General features: G+C 37.6%; 2 protein-coding genes across 3 annotated transcripts in view; one reads left to right on the top strand and one right to left on the bottom strand.

Annotated features, from left to right (window-relative positions):
• The window catches only part of tesca (tescalcin a), an 11,898-nt gene extending 299 nt beyond the window's left edge, over nt 1-11,599 (top strand). The window contains exons 2-8 of the mRNA XM_026931007.3: nt 2,639-2,708; nt 3,076-3,156; nt 4,794-4,933; nt 5,135-5,196; nt 5,887-5,991; nt 7,523-7,570; nt 7,656-11,599. Coding sequence (XP_026786808.1) covers nt 2,639-2,708; nt 3,076-3,156; nt 4,794-4,933; nt 5,135-5,196; nt 5,887-5,991; nt 7,523-7,570; nt 7,656-7,739 — 590 coding nt within the window. The 3' untranslated portion in view covers nt 7,740-11,599. The remainder of the gene's footprint in view (nt 1-2,638; nt 2,709-3,075; nt 3,157-4,793; nt 4,934-5,134; nt 5,197-5,886; nt 5,992-7,522; nt 7,571-7,655) is intronic.
• fbxw8 (F-box and WD repeat domain containing 8) overlaps nt 11,563-12,656 on the bottom strand; it is a 28,539-nt gene continuing 27,445 nt past the window's right edge. For both annotated transcript variants that reach the window (XM_034299329.2, XM_053229251.1), the window contains exon 11: nt 11,563-12,152. In XM_034299329.2, the coding sequence (XP_034155220.2) occupies nt 11,984-12,152 (169 nt within the window). In that variant the 3' untranslated portion in view covers nt 11,563-11,983. The remainder of the gene's footprint in view (nt 12,153-12,656) is intronic.

Here is a 12,656-nt window from a genome sequence, read left to right as displayed (position 1 = left end):
TGTGTGTGTGTGTGTGTGTGTGTGCGGTTCATTTCGATTAATGCGCCAGTTTCAGCGTTAAAAAGTGTCTTAAATGTCAGAAAAACATCTTAATAGGACTTGAGAGGAAGTTTGCTGACACTTTTGGTGACACTTGAAGGCTTAGTGTTATATAAATCCCCCTCCTCTCATTCTGATGTCATGTTGAATAACACCCGAGTCAAGGGACAGATTTCTTCTGTTGACAGGTCTTTTCAACTTTGTTTTCATCTTTACACGTTACACTTCTGATATGTCAGAATCATGTAACTGTGCTCATGTGACATGTCAAACATTAACACTAGTGTCAGTCTACTGTAAGGTCAAAGAAAATATACATGACATTATGATGTCACTGTCAGAAGTTTTTCTAAAGAGCTTCACTGTAAGTAGTATGGGTGTAAACCTTCAGCACAATACGATTCGATTTCCATTCTTAAGGCGACAATTCGATATTGTTCGAATCTGATATGATACGATTTAGATTCTCAAGCCAGTGAATCGATTTTTTGACGATAGCACTGAATCTGCAACAAAACCATACAATTTCAAATTCTTAAGGCCATAATTCAATATTTCACTATACCACTGAATCTGCTACAATACTATATACGATTTCGAATTCTTAATGCCACGATTCGATATTTGACGATAGCACTGAATCTGCTATGATACAATACGATACGATTTTGAATTCTTAAGGCCATGATTTGATATTTGACAATATCACTAACTCTGCTAAGATATTATTTCGAATTCTTAAGGCCATGATTTGATATTTAATGACACCACTGAATCTGTTACGACACTGTATGACTTCGATTCTTAAGGCAACGATTGAATATTTGACGATACCACTGAATATGCTACGAAAAGATACAATTTCAATCCTAATGGCAATGATTATACATTTGATGATACCACTGAATCTGCTATGATATGATCTTGAATTGCTATGGAAACAATTCTCTGTTTAACGATAACACTGAATCTCCTACGATACAATTTTGAATTCTTAAGGCCACGATTGAACATTTGACGAGACCACCGAATCTGCTACGAAACGATACGATTTCGAATTCTTAAGGCCACGATTGAATATTTGACGATACCACCGAATCTGCTACGAAACGATACGATTTCGAATTCTTAAGGCAACAGTTTTATATTTGATGAGACCACCGAATCTGCTATGATACAATTTAGAATTCTTAAGGAAGCGAGTCACTATTTAACGAGAACACTGAATGCGCTACGCTACAATATAATTTCAATTCTTAAAGCAACGATTGAATATTTGACGATACCACTGAATCTGGTACAATACGATTCAACTGAGTCACCTCCGATCGATTCGTGACCAGCATTGTTTAGAACCTGTGGTAGGCTTACCGTTAATTCGCTTAATGATGATGCCATAGAGGAGGACTATTTTATTAATTATATATTTTTATATCAGAGTTGCGGCCAAGTCACCTCGCCAGTCTATTTACACATCTGAGCTCAAGATCGAACCGGGGACCCTGGAGCTGAGAGGCAGCAGCACCACCTGCTGTGCCACTTCTGACCAATCAGAGTCAAGAATTCAGCAGTGCTCTGGTAGAACAGGCTGCTGTTATCACACAGAAATGAAAAATGGCGTTATACAGTATAGTACAAAGCAACAGTATGAAACAGTTAATGGTTAATCAATCAGACAAGTCAAAAGTCATTCACACAAACAGGTTTGTTTAGAGGAAATGAATCCATAAACTTTGCTTCGCTACACCTTAGTCTCCAAGACATGCATCAGCAGCTTTAAGCTCAGGTATCATTGCTAATCCGGTCACGTCTCATTGTGGTCGCTCAAATGACATACCTGAGTGTTAACTTTACTTACCGTCGCTTGTTTGAAAGCAGCTATTAGGTGTGTGCAACACAATCGAACGTGAAGTCTGAGCTCAGCTGTGATAAGACGGATTGCAGGTTGTGTAGTGGACAAACACGGGCTGTAGTGACGTGCTAATTGCAATGTAAGCAGCCGGCGTTTCATAAGCACCCGGTCTAAGCAAATATGACTTACCTGAGCAATAGTTTCCACGTACATGTTTTTCTTATTATCGTGAAACCAGCTGCAGTGCTGATGTTTTTTTTTAACTATAAATGAAAAAAAAACACCAGGAAAAACAAGTGTTTGCGTCCTTGTTTACAGGAAATGAAGTGTAAAGTTAGGTAGCCTTATTTCCGAGAGTATACGGTCAATAAAATGATATAAAAAAAAAAAAAAAAAAGACCATTTTCTAACTGGTAATTCATGATCACAAACTGATGACTCCATAGAATCTAATCGTAACGGATGGATTTAATGCTATTCAACAAAGTCTTTGTGGTTTGTTTTTGCACCATTCTGTGTAAACTCTAGAGACTCTCATGTGTGAAAATCCCAGGTGTATGTAAGCAGGCGTATAGGTGTTCCTAATAAAGTGGTCACTGACACAGTATATAGGAGTACCAAAACTACTTTTAAACTGCATTTTAGATTAGTTACACGGTTTATAATACATTGCAAAAGTGTTTTTCAGATTTTTTGACAAGTACAAGTGAAAACCTATCCAAACGTCTGCTTTTCTTGTCCACCCAGTTTCTCCGGAGCAGATCAGAAACCTGCACAAGCGATTCAAGAACCTGACCAACAATAGTAACAGCTTAAGGTACTTCTCACCAAAAAATAAAACATAAGCCATAAATCATAAAACATTAAGTATCTGATGTTGGTGTAAGGTGGGTGTAAGGTAGGTTTCCTATAAGCGTCAATAAATACACGAACGTGTCCCAGCATGTAAATTACACCTCAGTGCTGACAACAGAGAATATAATAACAATAAGAAACCTTAGAATGTATTCGTTCTCTTTCCCTGCTCATGTCCAGAGACAACCATCAGCTGTGGCTTCCATCAGAAACCATCCAGTTTTTAAACAAGGCCTGCGATACTCTAATCCTGGCCACAGGTGCTGGTGGAGGCTCAAAATAAAGTCAATCCGCTGAACATATTTTTCTTGTTTTTTTCTGAATTTCAGCCGAGGTGACCTGGAGAACATCGGCGATTTGAGTTTCAACCCCATTAGAAGCCAAATCATTGATGCCTTCTTTGATAAAAGGTACCTACATTTTAAAAAAAATCATCAAAATGTGTGTCATTGAGTGACATTTTCCTCAATTCTATTTCTATTATTCAAGAATCCATTATTTAACACTGAGGCAGATCTAGCTTTTAGGGAACATAGAAACTGGAGAAGACGGGCACTGAAAGGTAGGAAGAAGGAAATACAGGAAACCGAGAAAACAAGGAAGCTAGGGACACTGGAAGCCAAACAGCTGGAAATTATGGACAGTGACGATTAAGAATAAGTAAACAATGAAAAGTGTAAAGTAGGATGACGGCGACAAGGAAACACGAGAAAGTTTAGGGACATTGGAGACTAAGAAGAAGTAAGTTGGGGAACCAATAGAAACTAGAGGACACTTGCAGACTAGGACAGTGATAGATATGGAATACTTTGAAAATAAGGGCACTGGAAAAAGAGAAAACTTGGGAACACTTGGGAACTAGGAAGAAGACAACTAGAGAACCCCTGGACACTGGAGAAACGGGAATATGGGGAATAAATAGAAACTAGAGACACTAGAAAACAGAAAGAAGGAAATTAGTAAAAATATAGAAACGATGAATAATGGCAACTGTATCACAGCTGAAAACCAGAAAGAAGGAAATGCTTGGAAGCTAGGGTCACTGGAAATAGGAAGTAGGGAGAGACACCAGGAAACCAGGAAACACCTGAATACTAGGGACAGTGGAAACTAGTGAAACTAGTGAACACTGGGAGCTAGTGGTAGAAAGAGAACACCGGTAACTATAGAACATCTAAAACAAATAGACAACATCTGGAAACTAGGGAACAGCCAGAAATGAGGGAATACCTGAAAACAAAAGACACTGTAAACTAGGGAACAACTGGAAACTAAAGACACTGAAAACGAGGGAACAGCTGGAAACTAACGACACTGAAAACGAGGGAACAGCTGGAAATGAGGGAACAACTGGAAACTAAAGACTCTAAACTATGGAACGCCTGGAAACTAGACAGTGAAAACTAGGGAACAGCTGGAAACAAGGGAACACGTTGAAACTAAAGACACTAAACTATGGAACATATGGAAAGTAAAGACACTGAAAACTAGGGAACAGCTGGAAATGAGAAATCAGCTGGAAACGCAGGAACACCTGGAAACTAAAGACATTAAACTATGGAACACCTGGAAACTAGACAGTGAAACCTAGGGAACAGCTGGAAATAAGGGAACGTCTGGAAACAAGGGAATACATTGAAACTAAAGACACTGTAAACTACGGAACATATGGAAACTAAAGACACTGCAAACTAGGGAACATCTGGAAATGAGGGAACATCTGGAAACAAGAGAACACCTGGAAACTAAGGAACACTTGGGACTTAAGGACACTGAAAACTAGGGAACAGCTGGAAACTAGTGATCATATGAAAACTAGTTACATTAGTCTGGGTTTGGCATCAAAAAAGTTATTAGGAGTGAGCTGGGTTTCCTTTCTCCTGCTTTTTTCAGCAGAAATGTTGCTGCTGTTAGACTGATCTAAGAGTTGAACAGTTTTCAAAATTCTTCTAGAAGGCTGAATATAAAATTTATGAACACTGTTTTTAAATATCACTAGCGGTGCTAATACTGTAAACTGACCTGCCTCTTGCTGATGCTGGTGCAGGAACTTCGGTCAGGACGAGGTGGGCACTGTGGAGGAGATCGGCTTCGAGGAGTTCCTCATCGTCATGTCACACTTCAGGCCACTGAAACAGCACTTAATGCCGGAGGACAAAGAGAAGATTAGAAAAGAGAAACTCCGCTGTGAGTGACAGTGCGCGCACACACACATACACACACATACCTACATTTTCCAGTTTCATTGCCCATCTTACATGTGCGGTAAATCCCTGATGATGGAGATTGAATATCACTTTTTTTCAGAGAATCAGTTTCCCGGTTTGGGGACAGTGTTAAATTCTGAACCATAACTGAATTACCACCTTCTCCTTTCCCTTCCTTCAGTTCTGTTCAACATGCATGACAAAGACAACGACGGCATCATCACTTTGGACGAATACAGACAGGTAAGACAAATTCTGAACATAGCTGTCTATCAGAAATCTCTGATGGTCCATTGACGTAAAATCCCTTGCTTACTCAGATCACTGAACGCAACTACAGTTCCTTTTTAATGCTTAACCATTAGTGATTCATATACGCATATAAATAAGACAGTTGGTTATATTTTGCTTCGTAGTCGTGTTTCAGGGTAACACTTTTGACTAGTGCTGCAGACTCTGAACAGATGAGATGCAACTGTTTTTAAAGTGATGTGCAGGGAATAAACACACGCTAATCTATCCAATCAACTTTAAACATTTTGCTCTCATTGTTAACGTTTCTTTAAGCAAGCCATGATGGTAGTTTGCTAATAAAAATGAAAGATCTCTGAAAGTCTGTGAAAACTCTCCAATTTGAGCTAACGTCTTTAGCCCTGTAGCTAGTCTCTGGTCTGATGAGCTGCCTTCAGCTAAATCATTTCCATAAAGTGCATGTGATTGGATAAACTGCAACAGAGGATCTGCTGCAGAAGCCGCAAGTTTGATGTTTATGAAAATGAAAATGAGTTGTTTAACTACAGGCAGGTTTTTTTAAATGTTTATCAGCTCTGCTAAAGTATTTCTTTGAGTCCTCAGTTCAATCTGCTGAAATACTTTGCTGAGTGTTCGTATGCATTTCGGCCGGGTCTACACCTCTGTGTTGATGTTCTGCAGCTGGTAGAGGAGCTGCTGTCCAGCTTTGCTATAGAAGCACAAAGAATCAAGTCCATCGCAGACTCTGCTATGCTGGAGGTCGCGAGTGTCACGATGGGTCAGATGGTATAGTATCTCTCTCACTACACAATTAACAGTTTAAGCTTGGGACATGTCTTACCACTTTTTTAAAAAAAAAAAATAGTCATTCATTAATTAAGGAATAAAACACTTGGGGACATGCTGTTATAAGAAAATAATTAACAAAGGGGTGGTGTGATGTGACTCGACACAAAGAGGAGTTGTTTCCTATATAAGCATGTCCTGAAGTGTTTTATTCCTCTTATACCACAGCAACCTGCTAATTTGTTAATTGTATTAACTATTAAAAAAAATAAGTCGTACTTTTTTGTTTATAGCTACATAACAAGAGGCAAGTTAGTTCCTGTTATCACTTACGTTATAGCAGCTATAAACAGACATTCCTTCCTTTGCCACTTTTTTTCTTATTCTTGACGTTAACAAGAAAAAAAATACACAGCTTTCGAAATAAAACCAGCGGAATGTCCATTGACCATTGTCCAGGTTATCTGAGAGTTTGTGTGATTGTGAACAGTTGTGTTCCAATTAAAAGTCTGGTGATTAGTCAGGTGATGTGGGCTGTAGTTCGTTAACGAGCCGAGAATCCTGGGAAGTGGAGTTCTTGTTTATGATGACGCTTTTTGCCTTGTCATTACTCATCGTTAACACTTTTCAAAACAAGTTACATTTTGGTGAAATCACGTTTGGTATTCTTCTTTAGTTCTGCACTGGAGCTATGATGCCATATGCTATAATTTTAGGACATCCATTTCGCTCAAAATCTTGTCTATGAATGCATGCCCAAATTGCTTCAAATGACGTTATGCTACAAATTTGTAAATGACCTGTGACAGTTTTTATTTGCACGCATCACTTCCAGCTTTGGGGTACATTTTTGGGGGTGGGAATGATATCACATTGGACTAAGAAATAAAATGCTCTCCAAAATGGCTGCTTTTATATCGTTACAGTTAATTTTGCTCTATGAGAAAAATCTCTAATAGTTGACCTTTATGGGAATAACTCGTTTCAGATTACTCTAATGATTTTCTAGTTATTATTAACTACTACTGGAACCCAAAAGGGCTTTCTTTCACAAGTAGAGGAACTATTTCTAGCTGTTACAATGCACGTAAGTGATAACAGGAGCTGATTTTTTGTTGAACGGATATTCCACAATTTTAAATATAGCTATAAATGGAAAATAAGTACACAATTTTTTTTTAAATAAAGAAAATGTAACGTTTGGGAAATTGCTGTGGTATAAATGGAATAAAACACTTCAGGACAAGTTGTTACTGGAAAATTATCAACCTCATGGTGGGAACAGTAACACTCTAGCATGTTGAGCCACATCACATCACTCCGTTATTGCTTATTTTCCTATAACAGAATGGCCCCAAGTGTTTTATTCCTTACTTAGAAAGCATTAAAAATATCATAATTATAACATAAATTAGCAAAACTAAAGAAATGATTATGACCAAACATGTTATGGCTAATTATTTTTGGATAACTTTTGGATAATTTTGTTTGCTTGTTATTACGTTTCCACTGATATCTGTAACCTATCTAGGCTCCAGATGAGGTTTATGAGGGAATCACGTTTGAGCATTTCCTTCAGGTTTGTGAAGTACTCTTCTCTCCTTGTATGTTTTTTTGTAAACATTTAATCCTTGGTGAATAATCGCGCCTTCTCTGTCACTCAGATTTTGAAAGGTGTGGAGATCGAGTCGAAGATGTACATCCGCTTTCTGTATGTGGACACGACACCGATGAGCTGTGGAAAGTAAACAATTTCAACTTGAGAACACAAAAGCTCGTCGTTATTGCTGCCAAAGTTAGTGCTGTCCACAGCACTCTGTACTCGTTTAACCTTTCTGTTTCCTCTTAAAGCATCTCCAAACTTCCAGTACTGCTGCGTGAGGGACACCTGAACGGGTAGAACAGGATGTGTGGCATTTCTATGAACATTTTTTAACTGACGTACGTGTGACATGCATGCAGGTGTTAAGTGAAAGAATTGCACATGGCTGAAAGAGGAGACGGTTTATTAATCCCTTTGGCCTTATCTATTTTGGGCGCCTTTGAGTATAGGTTAAATTCTGCACCCAGTTACCACTTAATAAACTGTATTAGTAACACACACACACACACACACACACACACACACACATAACATCGCCATGGCAGCATTTATATACTATCTTGGTCCAATTTTAAAAGTTACACAAAAATTTCAAAATGTTCACACAATTTTCAACTTCCACAGTCAAGACGTGGTTAGTGTTTGACGGTTGTTTCTTTAGTTTGGAGCTACAAGGCTAATGTTCAGTAGATAACACGTAATGGAAGCCTATCTCACTTAAAACCTGTTCTATAAATAGCTGACTCAAACCACACCCAATTCTTCAAATGGCAATGAGACAGTGAGGGGAAATAAGTATTTATTCCTCTTAGCAAATCATCTTCAATTCTCCAAGGTTACAAGGGTCCCTCTGATGGACTTGCAGTTTCACAATTGTTCATAAATAGTCAATCGGATTCCAGGAGATTGGCTAGTTAAGTTATTTTGGCTGTATCTTGTCTTATTGAACCAATAACTAACCTCGATTCAGTTAGTTGCTGATAAGATTCATGTTTCCTTCAATGATATGTAATGCTCCAGTATGTGGCAGAGAAGCAGCCCCAGTATTGTGATGCTCCCACCACCGTGCTTCACTGTGTGCATGGTGTTCTTGGGATCATACATTTTTCTCCAAATATGATCAGCTGAATTATTGCCAGAGTTCTATTTTTGTTTCTTTTGTTCCACAAGACTTCTAATTTGTCTAAAGGCTCGTGCACACATTTTAGACACACCTCTCTGTGCTTCTTTTATAGCGCGTGAGTTTTGCATGATTGCAATGCAGTTCATTGCTCTGTGAAACTTGTTCCTGCTGCTTTCAGGTCGTCCTGCCGCTCTTTTCCAGTGACTCTTGGCTTCTCTCTTATCTTCCTTATCATAAGTCTGAGGTTGCATTGTGAGATCTTGCAGGCACACCTGTCTGGAGACAATTAGTTGTAGTTCCATGAATTAACGCAAATGGACATTATGAATTTTCAACGACCCCAAACATTGAACACCGTACATTTTTAAAATTCCAGAAGTATAACAGAGGACTACTATAACATTTGAACATTTTATTATGTTATTAACATACGTATATGTAATGTACGTGACTAAAAACCAAAGGAATATTCCTTGCACTGACTTACCAGTGTAGTGGGAAGTGTTGTGTCGTTATAGGAAAATAATCCACGCCAAAGTGGTGTGATTTGTGCGAGTTATACTCAACGCATGATTGTTCTCATGTACAGAAGCAGAGAAATTATGCACACACTCACACCCACAAATGTTTAGCGAGTTTATGCACAGCGATGTAAAACACACTGACGATCTCTGTCTTTCTTAAAGCTTTCTGCTGTTGTTGTGATTGTTGTCATGATCTGTGTCTGAAAAGGAAATTCTGACTTTACATTCAAAAAAATTTACTATCTACTAAATCCAGAAGACTGGTACGCAAAATACATCTTTTGGTAGGTTTGAAGGCAACATGAGAGGTTTTTAAAGTTCATACACTGCCTGTACTCAGAAAAACAGTTAGTGTTAGTGCTCAATAGTACATAAGTATCAGTTTGAGAGCCAATGCTGGTTTGTTTAGTGATGGTTGATTGGCGGGATAAATTGTCCTTTTTTGGATGAACTATGCTAATGCAGCAAGTCAGGATAGTGAAAAAGATTAAAATAGCACCTACTAATTTAAACGTGGCATGTCCGAATGTGACTCCCAGTTACAGTTCAAAAATATTAGCACACCACAACTGTGTCTTTTTTTTATCTTGATTTGTAAAATAAATGAATGAAATAAAAGAGGAGATTGTGAGTTTCTCTCATCACCCCATTTGTAAATCAAGCGATCCCGCATGGGGTCACGACCCCTAGTTTGGGAACCCCTGGTCTATGCTATGTCTCTGTAGCTTTGATTTGAGTGTTGTTTAATAATGTTTTCCCTGAGAACTTCAGGAAGCTCCTTCACCTTCAGCATGGTTGTTGCTTGTGTAAAATCTTCCCAACCAACGACAACGTCTGTTATAATGACACCAGGTGCAATTTACATTAGAACATTTTTCGCAGTATCTTAATTTATGTATTTTGCTGTAACTTCTACATATACTTTTTAATATAATCTCTGAATATTTTTCCCCCCATCAATTCTGTTTTTAAACATATCTTTTTATGCTTATGAATATATACTTATTTTGTTCATTTTTAAAAGTCTAAACACATTGTGTGTGTAAATTTGAAGTGGCTATACGCACTGGAAGTAAATTCACCAACAGAAACAAAAGTGTCTGAATACTTATTTCCACTCACTGTATACGACTTAAGGACCCTTTCATGCAAGGAATAAAACACGTACGGGTGTAGCATTATAGGGAAAAAAAATAAACTGGGTGATGTGATGTTTATAGTTTTCCTGTAACAGCATGTCCCGAAGTCATTCCACTTATACCACAATGCTGTTGAATTCTCAATTCTGATTGGTCAGTAGGTGTTGACTGATATTAAATATTACTTTTCTATAACAGTAGTTCCTGCTGCAAATCACAGGGTTATATTAATAATATTACATTATCATTTCTATAGCTGATGTAACTTAAATGATAACAGGAACTTGTTTTGTGGACGTTCCACAACACTGAATGTAACTATAACCTGATAAAAAGCATGCCATTTTGTTCTTTAAGTAATAAAGTAATGTAATCGTCTGCAAATTGCTGTGGTATAAAAGGGAGGAAAACACAGTGAGACATGCTGTTATAGGAAAATAATCAACTCTGAGGTGACAGCAGCAACTCTGCTTCATCACACCACCCTATCGTTGATCATTTTCCTATAACAGGACAGCCTGAGGCATTTTGGTATTTCTTTCCTCTAGGTTTCAGATCCCAAAGTTTAAAGGCTGATAATACCGTAAATCTTGGATAACAGTGTTCCACTTTGAAACTAAAATTGTATTTACAGACAGAGTAGTTGTATATAAGCATTACATGGCTTAACAAAGCAAGAATATAAAGATGTCTGTATATATTTCTGAAAAAGTTTTTGCATGAAACAGAATTCAGCTATTTAGTAAATAAATAAGCTTCAGAGCTCCAGTGCAAAATGAAATAATCAAGCGTCAGACATCATTTGGCTATGATTTGTGATCAGTGATTTGAGTTATCGTTTTAACTGTTCATCCAGACCCGATTTATAAGTTCTCCAACATGCAGGATGCAGTGTCAGGGTCAGTGCTCCCAGTGTGTGGGAAGAAACCGAGCTGCTAAAATTCCTCTCTCATTAGAGTTCCCCGCCCAAGTTAATGAGTCAGTGAGCTCGGTGTAAAAAAGGATGGAAAAAAAAAAAGAATCGGGGAGTTAGAGTCGAGCACAACAGCCAGTCTGTTCTCTAGCTATTATTATCAAATGACTCATGTTTACAGACCTGCCATTACATGTAATTAGTGCTGGAAGGTAAATGTTTTAGCAGCGGTACAGTGTTATCCAAAATGAGATTTAAAAAAAGTGGTCTTTATCTCTCTCTCTTTTTTTTTTTTTTTTTTTTTTTAAGCAAACATTTTGATCAAAACTGGTTCTGCAAAGTGACTTAACACTGTTATTAAATAAATATGTACCATGTAAAGCATTAAAGATTTTAAATTTTAAATTGAAATCATCACTGTAATCCTGTGAAAGATAAAGACTTAACATTGAAAGGACAACGTATACCAAAATATAATACAAAAAAAAAAAAAAGAAGGAAATCAATATCGTGGGAATCTTGTGTCTGTAAAAATAAATTGAATTAAAATATAAACATAAAACTAAGTCAAGAAAATAGTTAAAAAGTCTATAGAGGTATTTTCATAGTATAAAGTCAGATTTTAACTAGAGGAAAACTGGAAAGAATCTTCCAGGCTCTTTTAATGATCTCGCCCTGGTGCATTGTGGGTCAGAGCCCCGAGCCCTGAGGATCAGCGAGCGTGTCGTAAGGCATAGCCAGGCCGATGTTGTAGTTGTAGCCGCTCGTCTCGGTGTAGTCGGACCTGCAGATGGGCAGCACGTGTTCCTGGGAGGAGGAATCCATGGAGAAATCGTAGTAGCAGATCACCCCCCGGTGTCTGCACAGAGAATAACAAGAGCAGGAGCAGGGTTTAATGCCACACTGCTTCCCGTAACAGGGTTAAAGGAAGTCTATACGACTTACAGCTTTATCATAAATCAACAAATCTTCATTTACTTGCAATGTTCAGCTAGGAAACCTCATTTTTGAATCATTTTGTTAAAAAAAAAAAATCAGGGAGTCTGTATTTACAAAATTAAGTTCAATATGAAGTTTTATTATCATTTTATTTTTTCTTTTCCCTCTGTTATTTATTTATCTATTCATTCATATACAATACATAGCCATTAGTATTTTTAATGTATGAGGGTGAGTCAAATCACAACCTTAAAAGTGCAACATAAATTAGAATCGAATCGATTTCTCTTTCTAGAGGAATCCGGATAATCGTTATCACTGACATTAAACGAAATGGATTATGAATTATGTAGAAAGATTATAAACTCTTGTGACACCTATACTCCTGTTCCACCCATACTAAGCTCCTTTAATTCATTTGATT

This window comes from Pangasianodon hypophthalmus, chromosome 24 (assembly GCF_027358585.1).
Source record: "Pangasianodon hypophthalmus isolate fPanHyp1 chromosome 24, fPanHyp1.pri, whole genome shotgun sequence".
Taxonomy (NCBI): Eukaryota; Metazoa; Chordata; class Actinopteri; order Siluriformes; family Pangasiidae; genus Pangasianodon; species Pangasianodon hypophthalmus.
The sequence above is the reverse complement of the archived record's forward strand: the minus strand, read 5'-3'. Positions and strand labels throughout refer to the sequence as shown.